The 12,741-nt window shown below is 39.1% G+C and overlaps 1 protein-coding gene across 7 annotated transcripts in view; it reads right to left on the bottom strand.

The window, feature by feature from the left end:
- The window catches only part of LOC144656164 (mycocerosic acid synthase-like), a 32,663-nt gene extending 21,016 nt beyond the window's left edge, over positions 1–11,647 (bottom strand). Inside the window, exon 1 of one of the 7 annotated variants that reach the window (XM_078516402.1) lies at positions 11,571–11,647. In XM_078516402.1, the coding sequence (XP_078372528.1) occupies positions 11,571–11,632 (62 nt within the window). In that variant the 5' untranslated portion in view covers positions 11,633–11,647. Of the gene's footprint in view, positions 1–820; positions 1,242–2,801; positions 3,286–6,803; positions 7,093–8,749; positions 9,157–10,621; positions 11,042–11,570 lie in introns of those variants that run through there. The other 6 variants (XM_078516399.1, XM_078516398.1, XM_078516400.1 and 3 more) reach the window with 6 other exon arrangements.
- Between the last annotated feature and the right edge of the window lie 1,094 nt (positions 11,648–12,741).

Here is a 12,741-nt window from a genome sequence, read left to right as displayed (position 1 = left end):
TTTTCGGCAGTAATTTTTCTTATTTGATTTAAAGTGATTTCGCTTGGAAAGCTGTGTACATTTTGTTGCTTCGTTTTTTCTCGCGCTTGGTTAAAACTGTAATATGTCACAGGTTTATATATTACTAGTAAGCTTACTAGAAAAAACAAGCGTAAAGTTAACAATGGTTGAATTCTCGTTATAAACAAATCGTTTTTCAAAGTTTTACAACGAGTGAATAAAAATCCGTACAAAGCGCTTTCTATGAAGTAATCTATATTTTCCTCACTCAAAGTTCTGCGTTCTACATAATCCAAGAACATGCGTAAAATTTTGAACTTTTTCGCGATGATTTTTAGAGACATAATGGTTTTGTAACCTTTTTCCAGGCCAATGTCCGCTGACTCAATTCTGGGGTGACGAAATTTAGATTTTCCGAGTCCTCCTTGTGTTTTCCTAAATTGCTGGCTAAGACAAACGTGTCCTTCAAGACCAAAGTACAAAAAGATATCATGTTGAGCTAATCTCGTGTTAGAACTGACGCGACAAAATAGTGTGCAACTAAATGGTTTTAGGAGAATTTAACAACCTTGATATGCCAGTTCATTATTCCTTCATAATTCCTTCAACTTCTTCTCATCAAACTTGATTTATCATACGAAAGTTCAAAACGATTGAACAATATTAGAAGGGACAGTTATCAAGTTGTCGAGTTTCGCGTTTGTATAGATAGGGCCGTTTTTTAAACAATTTTGCCTTTATCATTTCTCCTCTAGAACAAAGGCTATCTTTTGATACAATTCTTGCTGACAAACTGAAAAAAAAAATCAAGAGCACGTACCGGTCTCTTGGTTGGCTTGAATCCCGATTCAGTAGTTCTAACGCTTCTTCTAACTCGGCCATGATAGGACCGGCGAGTTATTCCATCGAACTGTCAAAAACTATAGTGACAGAAGGCTTGCTACATGGCACGAAAAACGAACGTAACTTAATCTAATGGGTGGAACATTGCGGCCAATTTATACCTTGGCCAGTGGCATTGTTTCGACCTTCAGCGCTTAAGGACGAGCAAACTTCTTTCCCAGAATTTGAATGAAGACGGGAAGTACAGCACTTCAACCAACCATGTAAACATCCCACGTCATGCGACTAGTGAGGTCCTAGTGTAAACCAGTCTTGAGTACGTGAAGAAATGGCAGTTATAATAAGAGTTGGAGAGTTGGAGAATTGTTGTTGGGATTGTAAGCTACTTCGCGAATGATAGCAGGCGAGGAGTTTTGTTTAAATAATTATGAATACGAAATGAGCATGTGCGTCATTTCTTCCAAGAATTGGCACCCTCATAAGGGGGCGTCAGTGATGTGCGCGTCGACCACCTCAAAGAATTAACCCTATATGTGTCCCGTTTACAAAAACTGCAAGCGCTGATGAAACTTATTGCTGTTAATGGTGGTTTGTGTTCTCGTCACAAAAAAAAATAATTTCAGCGTAATCCCCAACTTTAATAAAACCACCGTATGATTACTCTAATGGAGAGTACATCTTCCCTCCCTTCCAGGGGTGGTCAGCGCGCATATAACTGAATCCCCCTTATCATAGGTGCGAATTCTTGGAATAAATGACGCAAATGCTCATTTCGTATTCATAATTCTATAAACAAAACTGCTCCCCTGCTATCTTCTTCTTCTTCCACGTAACTCACCTCCTTCAATAGTGAAGATTCTCGTGAGTAGGAGCAGTAGGAGTAGCTTTCAATCCCAACAACAATTCTCCAACTCACTGCACGGCACAGCAACAAAAATCGATGCAAAAATATTGCAGTACATTGAAATTCGTGCGGAAAGAGTTTGACACAAAACTGTTGTATAATTTTTGCAAAATGCTGCAAAACGCAACTTTGGAGGTTGAAGAAGGTTTTCAAGCATTTTATAATGCTTACAGGACTAGCGAATACTTTTTAACGGTTCGCACGATCAACAATCGGCTAGGCACTCTGGTTAAGCAAGCACTGGGGAGGCTTCTCACTACAATTTGCGTTCTTGGCTTGTTTAGTCGACGAGAGTCAAGTATTGAAACTTTTAATAGAATGTTAGAGTTGAATTTACGTGACCTTAGTATTTCCGAACTTCTGCTCCAACAATTTTCCTTAAAACTTGGCTATGGAATAAGCTGATTCCAGACATTTTGCAAAAATATATCAGCAATATTTTTTACTGGATGCAATTTTGTCCAAAAGGTGGGATCCAGTTAAACGCCAGTAACATTAAAAATATTTTTCTCCAGGTTAATAAAATTAAATCACATTTTTACTAGATGATAGGCGAGTGTTTTCCCAAAGTTTCATAGACATCGCGTCAAAGTAGAAAATATTATGTTGCAAAGTTTGACATGGACGAGTGCGCCTAAAATAACTGCAGAGCCACCTTAAGAGCAAAGCACAAAAACATAACATGTTGAGCTGATCTCGTGTAAGAACTGACGCGACAAAATAGCGTGCAACTAAATGGTTTTAGGAGAATTTAACAACCTTGATATGTCAGTTCATTATTTTATTAATGAATGCCTTCAACTTCTCATCAAATTTGATTTATCATACGAAAGTTCAAAACGATTGAACAATATTCCCTACTTTAATGCCACACTGCTACTGCTTTTTTTAATGACGATTTCCCATCACCAGAAGGGACAGTTATCAAGTTGTCGAGTTTCGCGTTTGCATAGATAGGACCGTTTCTTAAACAATTCTGTCTTTATCATTTTTCCTCTCGGACAAAGACTATACAATTCTTGCTGAAAAACCGAAAAAAATCAAGAGCACGTACCGGTCTCTTGGTTGGCTTGCATCCCGATTCAGTAGTTCTAACGCTTCTTCTAACTCGGCCATGATAGGACCGGCGAGTTATTCCATCGAACTGTCAAAAACTGTAGGGACAGAAGGCTTACTACACGGCACGAAAAACGAACGTAACTTAATCTAATGGGTGGAACATTGCGGCCAATTTATACCTTGGCCAGTGGCATTGTTTCGACCTTCAGCGCTTAAGGACGAGCAAACTTCTCTCCCAGAATTTGAATGAAGACGGGAAGTACAGCACTTCAACCAACCATGTAAACATCCCACGTCATGCGACTAGTGAGGTCCTAGTGTGAACCAGTCTCGAGTACGTGAAGAAATGGCAGTTATAATAAGAGTTGGAGAGTTGGAGAATTGTTGTTGGGATTGTAAGCTACTTCGCGAATGATAGCAGGCGAGGAGTTTTGTTTATATAATTATGAATACGAAATGAGCATGTGCGTCATTTCTTCCAAGAATTGGCACCTTCATAAGGGGGCGTCAGTGATATGCGCGTCGACCACCTCAAAGAATTAACCCTATATGTGTCCCGTTTACAAAAACTGCAAGCACTGATGCAACTTATTGCTGTTAGTGGCGGTTTGTGTTCTCGTCAAAAAAAATAATTTCAGCGTAATCCCCAACTTTAATAAAACCACCGTATGATTACTCTAATGGAGAGTACATCTTCCCTCCCTTCCAGGGGTGGTCAGCGCGCATATAACTGAATCCCCCTTATCATAGGTGCGAATTCTTGGAATAAATGACGCAAATGCTCATTTCGTATTCGTAATTCTATAAGCAAAACTGCTCCCCTGCTATTTTCTTCTTCTTCCACGTAACTCACCTCCTTCAATAGTGAAGATTCTCGTGAGTAATAATAATAATAATAATAAGACTTTATTAACGAGGGTAACATATTACTGGTGGCCCAGTAGGAGTAGCTTTCAATCCCAACAACAATTCTCCAACTCACTGCACGGCACAGCAACAAAAATCGATGCAAAAATATTGCAGTACCTTGAAATTCGTGCGGAAAGAGTTTGACACAAAACTGTTGTATAATTTTTGCAAAATGCTGCAAAACGCAACTTTGGAGGTTGAAGAAGGTTTTCAAGCATTTTATAATGCTCACAGAACTAGCGAATACTTTTTAACGGTTCATACGATCAACAATCGGCTAGGCACTCTGCATCTGGTTAAGCAAGCACTGGGGAGGCTCTTCACTAAAATTTAGGTTCGTGGCTTGTTAAGTCGACGAGAGTCAAGTATGGAAACTTTTAATAGAATGTTAGAGTTGAATTTACGTGACCTCAGCATTTCCGAACTTCTGCTCCAAAAATTTTCCCTAAAACTTGGCTATGGTATAAGCTGATTCCAGACATTTTGCAAAAATATATCAGCAATATTTTTTACTGGATGCGATTTTGTCCAAAAAGTGGGGTCCAGTTAAACGCCAGTAACATTAAAAATATTTTTCTCCAGGTTAATAAAATTAAATCACATTTTTACTAGATGATAGGCGAGTGTTTTCCCAAAGTTTCATAGACATCGCGTCAAAGTAGAAAATATTATGTTGCAAAGTTTGACATGGACGAGTGCGCCTAAAATAACTGCAGAGCCACCTTAAGAGCAAAGCACAAAAACATAACATGTTGAGCTGATCTCGTGTAAGAACTGATGCGACAAAATAGCGTGCAACTAAATGGTTTTAGGAGAATTTAACAACCTTGATATGTCAGTTCATTATTTTATTAATGAATGCCTTCAACTTCTCATCAAATTTGATTTATCATACGAAAGTTCAAAACGATTGAACAATATTCCCTACTTTAATGCCAACACTGCTTTTTTTAATGACGATTTCCCATCACCAGAAGGGACAGTTATCAAGTTGTCGAGTTTCGCGTTTGCATAGATAGGACCGTTTCTTAAACAATTCTGTCTTCATCATTTTTCCTCTCGGACAAAGACTATACAATTCTTGCTGAAAAACCGAAAAAAATCAAGAGCACGTACCGGTCTCTTGGTTGGCTTGCATCCCGATTCAGTAGTTCTAACGCTTCTTCTAACTCGGCCATGATAGGACCGGCGAGTTATTCCATCGAACTGTCAAAAACTGTAGTGACAGAAGGCTTGCTACACGGCACGAAAAACGAACGTAACTTAATCTAATGGGTGGAACATTGCGGCCAATTTATACCTTGGCCAGTGGCATTGTTTCGACCTTCAGCGCTTAAGGACGAGCAAACTTCTTTCCCAGAATTTGAATGAAGACGGGAAGAACAGCACTTCAACCAACCATGTAAACATCCCACGTCATGCGACTAGTGAGGTCCTAGTGTGAACCAATCTCGAGTACGTGAAGAAATGGCAGTTATAATAAGAGTTGGAGACTTGGAGAATTGTTGTTGGGATTGTAAGCTACTTCGCGAATGATAGCAGGCGAGGAGTTTTGTTTATATAATTATGAATACGAAATGAGCATGTGCGTCATTTCTTCCAAGAATTGGCACCCTCATAAGGGGGCGTCAGTGATGTGCGCGTCGACCACCTCAAAGAATTAACCCTATATGTGTCCCGTTTACAAAAATTGCAAGCGCTGATGAAACTTATTGCTGTTAATGGTGGTTTGTGTTCTCGTCACAAAAAAAAATAATTTCAGCGTAATCCCCAACTTTAATAAAACCACCGTATGATTACTCTAATGGAGAGTACATCTTCCCTCCCTTCCAGGGGTGGTCAGCGCGCATATAACTGAATCCCCCTTATCATAGGTGCGAATTCTTGGAATAAATGACGCAAATGCTCATTTCGTATTCGTAATTCTATAAGCAAAACTGCTCCCCTGCTATTTTCTTCTTCTTCCACGTAACTCACCTCCTTCAATAGTGAAGATTCTCGTGAGTAGGAGCAGTAGGAGTAGCTTTCAATCCCAACAACAATTCTCCAACTCACTGCACGGCACAGCAACAAAAATCGATGCAAAAATATTGCAGTACCTTGAAATTCGTGCGGAAAGAGTTTGACACAAAACTGTTGTATAATTTTTGCAAAATGCTGCAAAACGCAACTTTGGAGGTTGAAGAAGGTTTTCAAGCATTTTATAATGCTTACAGGACTAGCGAATACTTTTTAACGGTTCGCACGATCAACAATCGGCTAGGCACTCTGCATCTGTTAAGCAAGCACTTGGGAGGCTTCTCACTACAATTTGGGTTCTTGGCTTGTTTAGTCGACGAGAGTCAAGTATTGAAACTTTTAATAGAATGTTAGAGTTGAATTTACGTGACCTTAGTATTTCCGAACTTCTGCTCCAACAATTTTCCTTAAAACTTGGCTATGGAATAAGCTGATTCCAGACATTTTGCAAAAATATATCGGCAATATTTTTTACTGGATGCAATTTTGTCCAAAAGGTGGGGTCCAGTTAAACGCCAGTAACATTAAAAATATTTTTCTCCAGTTAAATAAAATTAAATCATATTTTTACTAGATGATATGCGAAAGTTTTCCCAAAGTTTCATAGACATCGCGTCAAAGTAGAAAAAATTATGTTGCAAAGTTTGACATGGACGAGTGCGCCTAAAATAACTGCAGAGCCACCTTAAGAGCAAAGCACGAAAACATATCATGTTGAGCAGATCTCGTGTAAGAACTGACGCGACAAAATAGCGAACAACTAAATGGTTTTAGGAGAATTTAACAACCTTGATATGTCAGTTCATTATTTTATTAATGAATGCCTTCAACTGACTTCTCATCAAATTTGATTTATCATACGAAAGTTCAAAACGATTGAACACCCCCTTTTTTTAATACGATTTCCCATCCCTAAAAGGGACAGTTATTATTTTATCGAGTTTCGCCCATCCACAGAAGGAACAGCTTGATCTAATCGAAAATTTGTATCATTTTTCCTCTCGGACGAAGACTATCTTTTGATACAATTCTTGCTGAAAAACTGAAAAACAAAATCAAGAGCACGTACCGGTCTCTTGGTTGGCATGAATCCCGATTCAGTAGTTCTAACGCCTCTTCTAACTCGGCCATGATAGGACCGGCGCGAGTTATTCCATCGAACTGTCAAAAACTGTAGTGATAGAAGGCTTGCTACACGGCACGAAAGACGAATGTAACTTAATCTAATGGGTGGAACATTGCGCCCAATTTATGCCTTGGCCCAATGGCATTGCATTGTTTCGACCTTCAGCGCTTACGGGCGAGCAAACTTATTTCCCAGAATTTGAATGAAGACGGGAAGTACAGCACTTTAGCCAACCATGTAAACATCCCACGTCATGTCACTAGTGGGGTCCTAGTGTGAACCAGTCTCGAGTACGTGAAGAAAATGGCAGTTATAATAAGAGTTGGAGAGTTGGAGAATTGTTGTTGGGATTGTAAGCTACTTCGGGAATGAGAGCAGGCGAGGAGTTTTGTTTATATAATTATGAATACGAAATGAGCATGTGCGTCATTTCTTCCAAGAATTGGCACCTTCATAATGGGGCGTCAGTGATATGCGCGTCGACCACCTCAAAGAATTAACCCTATATGTGTCCCGTTTACAAAAATTGCAAGCACTGATGCAACTTATTGCTGTTAGTGGCGGTTTGTGTTTTCGTCAAAAAAAATAATTTCAGCGTAATCCCCACCTTTAATAACACCACAGTATGATTACTCTAATGGAGAGTACATCTTCCCTCCCTTCCAGGGGTGGTCAGCGCGCATATAACTGAATCCTTCTTATCATAGGTGCGAATTCTTGGAATAAATGACGCAAATGCTCATTTCGTATTCATAATTCTATAAACAAAACTGCTCCCCTGCTATCATCCTCCTCCCAACTCCCTCCTTCAATAGTGAAGATTCTCGTGAGTAGGAGCAGTAGAAGTAGCTTACAATCCCAACAACAATTCTCCAACTCACTGCACGGCACAGCAACAAAAATCGATGCGAAAATATTGCAGTACCTTGAAATTCGTGCGAAAGGAGTTTGGCACAAAACTGTTGTATAATTTTCGCAAAATGCTGCAAAACGCAACTTTGGAGGTTGAAGAAGGTTTTCAAGCATTTTATAATGTTTACAGAACTAGCGAATACTTTTTAACGGTTCGCACGATCAACAATCGGCTAGGCACTCTGGTTAAGCAAGCACTGGGGAGGCTTCTCACTACAATTTGGGTTCTTGGCTTGTTTAGTCGACGAGAGTCAAGTATTGAAACTTTTAATAGAATGTTAGAGTTGAATTTACGTGATCTTAGTATTCCCGAACTTCTGCTCCAACAATTTTCCTTAAAACTTGGCTATGGAATAAGCTGATTCCAGACATTTTGCAAAAATATATCGGCAATATTTTTTACTAGATGCGATTTTGTCCAAAAGATGGGATCCAGTTAAACGCCAGTAACATTAAAAATATTTTTCTCCAGTTAAATAAAATTAAATCATATTATTACTAGATGATATGCGAAAGTTTTCCCAAAGTTTCATAGACATCGCGTCAAAGTAGAAAAAGTTATGTTGCAAAGTTTGACATGGACGAGTGCGCCTGAAATAACTGCAGAGCCATCTTAAGAGCAAAGCACAAAAACATATCATGTTGAGCAGATCTCGTGTAAGAACTGACGCGACAAAATAGCGAACAACTAAATGGTTTTAGGAGAATTTAACAACCTTGATATGTCAGTTCATTATTTTATTAATGAATGCCTTCAACTACTTCTCATCAAATTTGATTTATCGTACGAAAGTTCAAAACGATTGAACACCCCCCCCCCCTTTTTTAATGACGATTTCCCATCACCGAAGGAACAGCTTGATCTAATCGAAAGCCGTTTTAAACAATTTTGCCTTATCATTTTTCCTCTCGGACGAAGACTATCTTTTGATATAATTCTTGCTGAAAAACTGAAAAACAAAATCAAGAGCACGTACCGGTCTCTTGGTTGGCTTGAATCCTGATTCAGTAGTTCTAACGCCTCTTCTAACTCGGCCATGATAGGACCGGCGCGAGTTATTCCATCGAACTGTCAAAAACTGTAGTGACAGAAGGCTTGCTATACGGCACGAAAGACGAATGTAACTTAATCTAATGGGTGGAACATTGCGTGGCCCAATCCTGGCATTGCATTGTTTCGACCTTCAGCGCTTAAGGGCGAGCAAACTTATTTCCCAGAATTTGAATGGAGACGGGAAGTATAGCACTTTAGCCAACCATATAAACATCCCACGTCATGTCACTAGTGGGCCGGGAACCAGTCTCGAGTGCGTGAAGAAATGGCAGTTATAATAGGAGTTGGAGACTTGGAGAATTGTTGTTGGGATTAAAAGCTACTTCGCGAATGATAGCAGGCGAGCAGTTCTGTTTATATAATTATGAATACGAAATGAGCATGTGCGTCATTTCTTCCAAGAATTGGCACCTTCATAAGGGGGCGTCAGTGATGTGCGCGTCGACCACCTCAAAGAATTAACCCTATATGTGTCCCGTTTACAAAAATTGCAAGCACTGATGAAACTTATTGCTGTTAATGGTGGTTTGTGTTCTCGTCACAAAAAATAATAATTTCAGCGTAATCCCCAACTTTAATAAAACCACCGTATGATTACTCTAATGGAGAGTACATCTTCCCTCCCTTCCAGGGGCGGTCAACGCGCATATAACTGAATCCCCCTTATCATAGGTGCGAATTCTTGGAATAAATGACGCAAATGCTCATTTCGTATTCGTAATTCTATAAACAAAACTGCTCCCCTGCTATTTTCTTCTTCTTCCACGTAACTCACCTCCTTCAATAGTGAAGATTCTCGTGAGTAGGAGTAGCTTTCAATCCCAACAACAATTCTCCAACTCACTGCACGGCACAGCAACAAAAATCGATGCAAAAATATTGAAGTACCTTGAAATTCGTGTGGATAGAGTTTGACACAAAACTGTTGTATAATTTTTGCAAAATGCTGCAAAACGCAACTTTGGAGGTTGAAGAAGGTTTTCAAGCATTTTATAATGCTTACAGGACTAGCGAATACTTTTTAACGGTTCGCACGATCAACAATCGGCTAGGCACTCTGGTTAAGCAAGCACTGGGGAGGCTTCGCACTACAATTTGCGTTCTTGGCTTGTTTAGTCGACGAGAGTCAAGTATTGAAACTTTTAATAGAATGTTAGAGTTGAATTTACGTGACCTTAGTATTTCCGAACTTCTGCTCTAACAATTTTCCTTAAAACTTGGCTATGGAATAAGCTGATTCCAGACATTTTGCAAAAATATATCGGCAATATTTTTTACTGGATGCGATTTTGTCCAAAAGATGGGATCCAGTTAAACGCCAGTAACATTAAAAATATTTTTCTCCAGTTAAATAAAATTAAATCATATTATTACTAGATGATATGCGAAAGTTTTCCCAAAGTTTCATAGACATCGCGTCAAAGTAGAAAAAGTTATGTTGCAAAGTTTGACATGGACGAGTGCGCCTGAAATAACTGCAGAGCCATCTTAAGAGCAAAGCACAAAAACATATCATGTTGAGCAGATCTCGTGTAAGAACTGACGCGACAAAATAGCGAACAACTAAATGGTTTTAGGAGAATTTAACAACCTTGATATGTCAGTTCATTATTTTATTAATGAATGCCTTCAACTGACTTCTCATCAAATTTGATTTATCATACGAAAGTTCAAAACGATTGAACAGAAGGAACAGCTTGATCTAATCGTTTGTATCATTTTTCCTCTCGGACGAAGACTATCTTTTGATATAATTCTTGCTGAAAAACTGAAAAACAAAATCAAGAGCACGTACCGGTCTCTTGGTTGGCATGAATCCTGATTCAGTAGTTCTAACGCCTCTTCTAACTCGGCCATGATAGGACCGGCGCGAGTTATTCCATCGAACTGTCAAAAACTGTAGTGACAGAAGGCTTGCTATACGGCACGAAAGACGAATGTAACTTAATCTAATGGGTGGAACATTGCGCCCATTTATGCCTTGGCCCAATGGCATTGCATTGTTTCGACCTTCAGCGCTTAAGGGCGAGCAAACTTATTTCCCAGAATTTGAATGAAGACGGGAAGTATAGCACTTTAGCCAACCATATAAACATCCCACGTCATGTCACTAGTGGGAACCAGTCTCGAGTGCGTGAAGAAATGGCAGTTATAATAGGAGTTGGAGAGTTGGAGAATTGTTGTTGGGATTAAAAGCTACTTCGCGAATGATAGCAGGCGAGCAGTTCTGTTTATATAATTATGAATACGAAATGAGCATGTGCGTCATTTCTTCCAAGAATTGGCACCTTCATAAGGGGGCGTCAGTGATATGCGCGTCGACCACCTCAAAGAATTAACCCTATATGTGTCCCGTTTACAAAAACTGCAAGCACTGATGCAACTTATTGCTGTTAGTGGGGGTTTGTGTTCTCGTCACAAAAAAAAATAATTTCAGCGTAATCCCCAACTTTAATAAAACCACCGTATGATTACTCTAATGGAGAGTATATCTTCCCTCTCTTCCAGGGGTGGTTAGCGCGCATATAACTGAATCCCCCTTATCATAGGTGCTAATTCTTGGAATAAATGACGAAAATGCTCATTTCGTATTCATAATTATATAAACAAAACTGCTCCCCTGCTATCAGTAGGAGTAGCTTACAATCCCAACAACAATTCTCCAACTCAGAAGGACGACTCAGAAGATGTTTTTTTACACAATTCTTACTGAAAAACTGATAAAAAAAATCAAGAGCACGTACCGGTCTCTTGGTTGCCTTGAATTCTGATTCAGTAGTTCTAAACCTTCTTCTAACTCGGCCATGACAGGACCGGCGCGAGTTATTCCATCGAACTGTCAAAAACTGTATTGACAGAAGGCTTGCTAAACGGCACGAAAAACGAATGTAATTTAATCTAATGGGTGGAACATTGCGGCCAATTTATGCGTTAGCCAGTGGCATTGTTGCGACCTTCAGCGCTTAAGGACGAGCAAACCGGCTTATTTCCCAGAATTTATGGAAGACGAAAAATATAGCGCTTCAGCCAACCATGTAAACATCCTATGACACTGAGCTTATTATACATGGAAAAGCTGATCTTTTCTTTATGTCGTTAGTCAGTGTGAACAAGGCTTTATTTCGCGTTATGCAGCTTTATTTTGGTTGCGAAAATGACTGATGCCTGGTTAACACTAGAGACCACGTGACAACAGCGACATAACAACATGGCCAAGAAAACGCAAAAAACCTGATGTTTTACTTCACCAGTATAAACAACAAAACAATGATATAGCAGGAAATTATTAATATAAGCATTACGACGCGTACGAAAAAAAAAAAGATATCAGCGATCCGCGATCACTCTTATGGTTTTTGTTATTGCAATTTGAAAGGTAAGTAGAGAAAAAAGTTGACAAATTATTCGCAAAAAAAAAACCCAATTGCCTCGATAACTGCCTATTTATTTATAATCCCTGCGGTTTTTGATGTCGTTCGATGGTTTTCAGCAGAAATTTATATAATAACATATCCACTGAAATAATATGTTTAGACATTTTATTCGGGCTTGATATAAACTGATCGCTACGTTTTTCGGCGAATATTCGAAATTTCCGATGTGTACTTTCTGTAAAATTTAGTCCGGTAGAAAAAAAAGAAGAATGATAGAAGATGTTAACGTTCAAATTTTACCTCGCAGTGTTAACGAATATCGAAGTCTGGTACCAGTTATGTCACGTGATCTATTCTCTTGTTGGATCAGAGATTTTAAATATTCCGATCTTGTTTCTAAGTAGATAGTTTGATGATTATTTTGTCCTTGATAACACGAAATAAGCGGCTATAATTAAGTTTCATTATCTCTCCCCCTTTGCCTGAAAAATGTCCAAAACCTTCCACTGAAAGAGGAAAGCGAAAACACATAAACGTTTTG

The sequence above is a fragment of the Oculina patagonica genome, chromosome 6 (genome assembly GCF_052425735.1).
Source record: "Oculina patagonica isolate OP01 chromosome 6, crgOcupat, whole genome shotgun sequence".
NCBI classification, from domain to species: domain Eukaryota; kingdom Metazoa; phylum Cnidaria; class Anthozoa; order Scleractinia; family Oculinidae; genus Oculina; species Oculina patagonica.
This window is presented reverse-complemented; position numbering and strand designations above follow the sequence as displayed.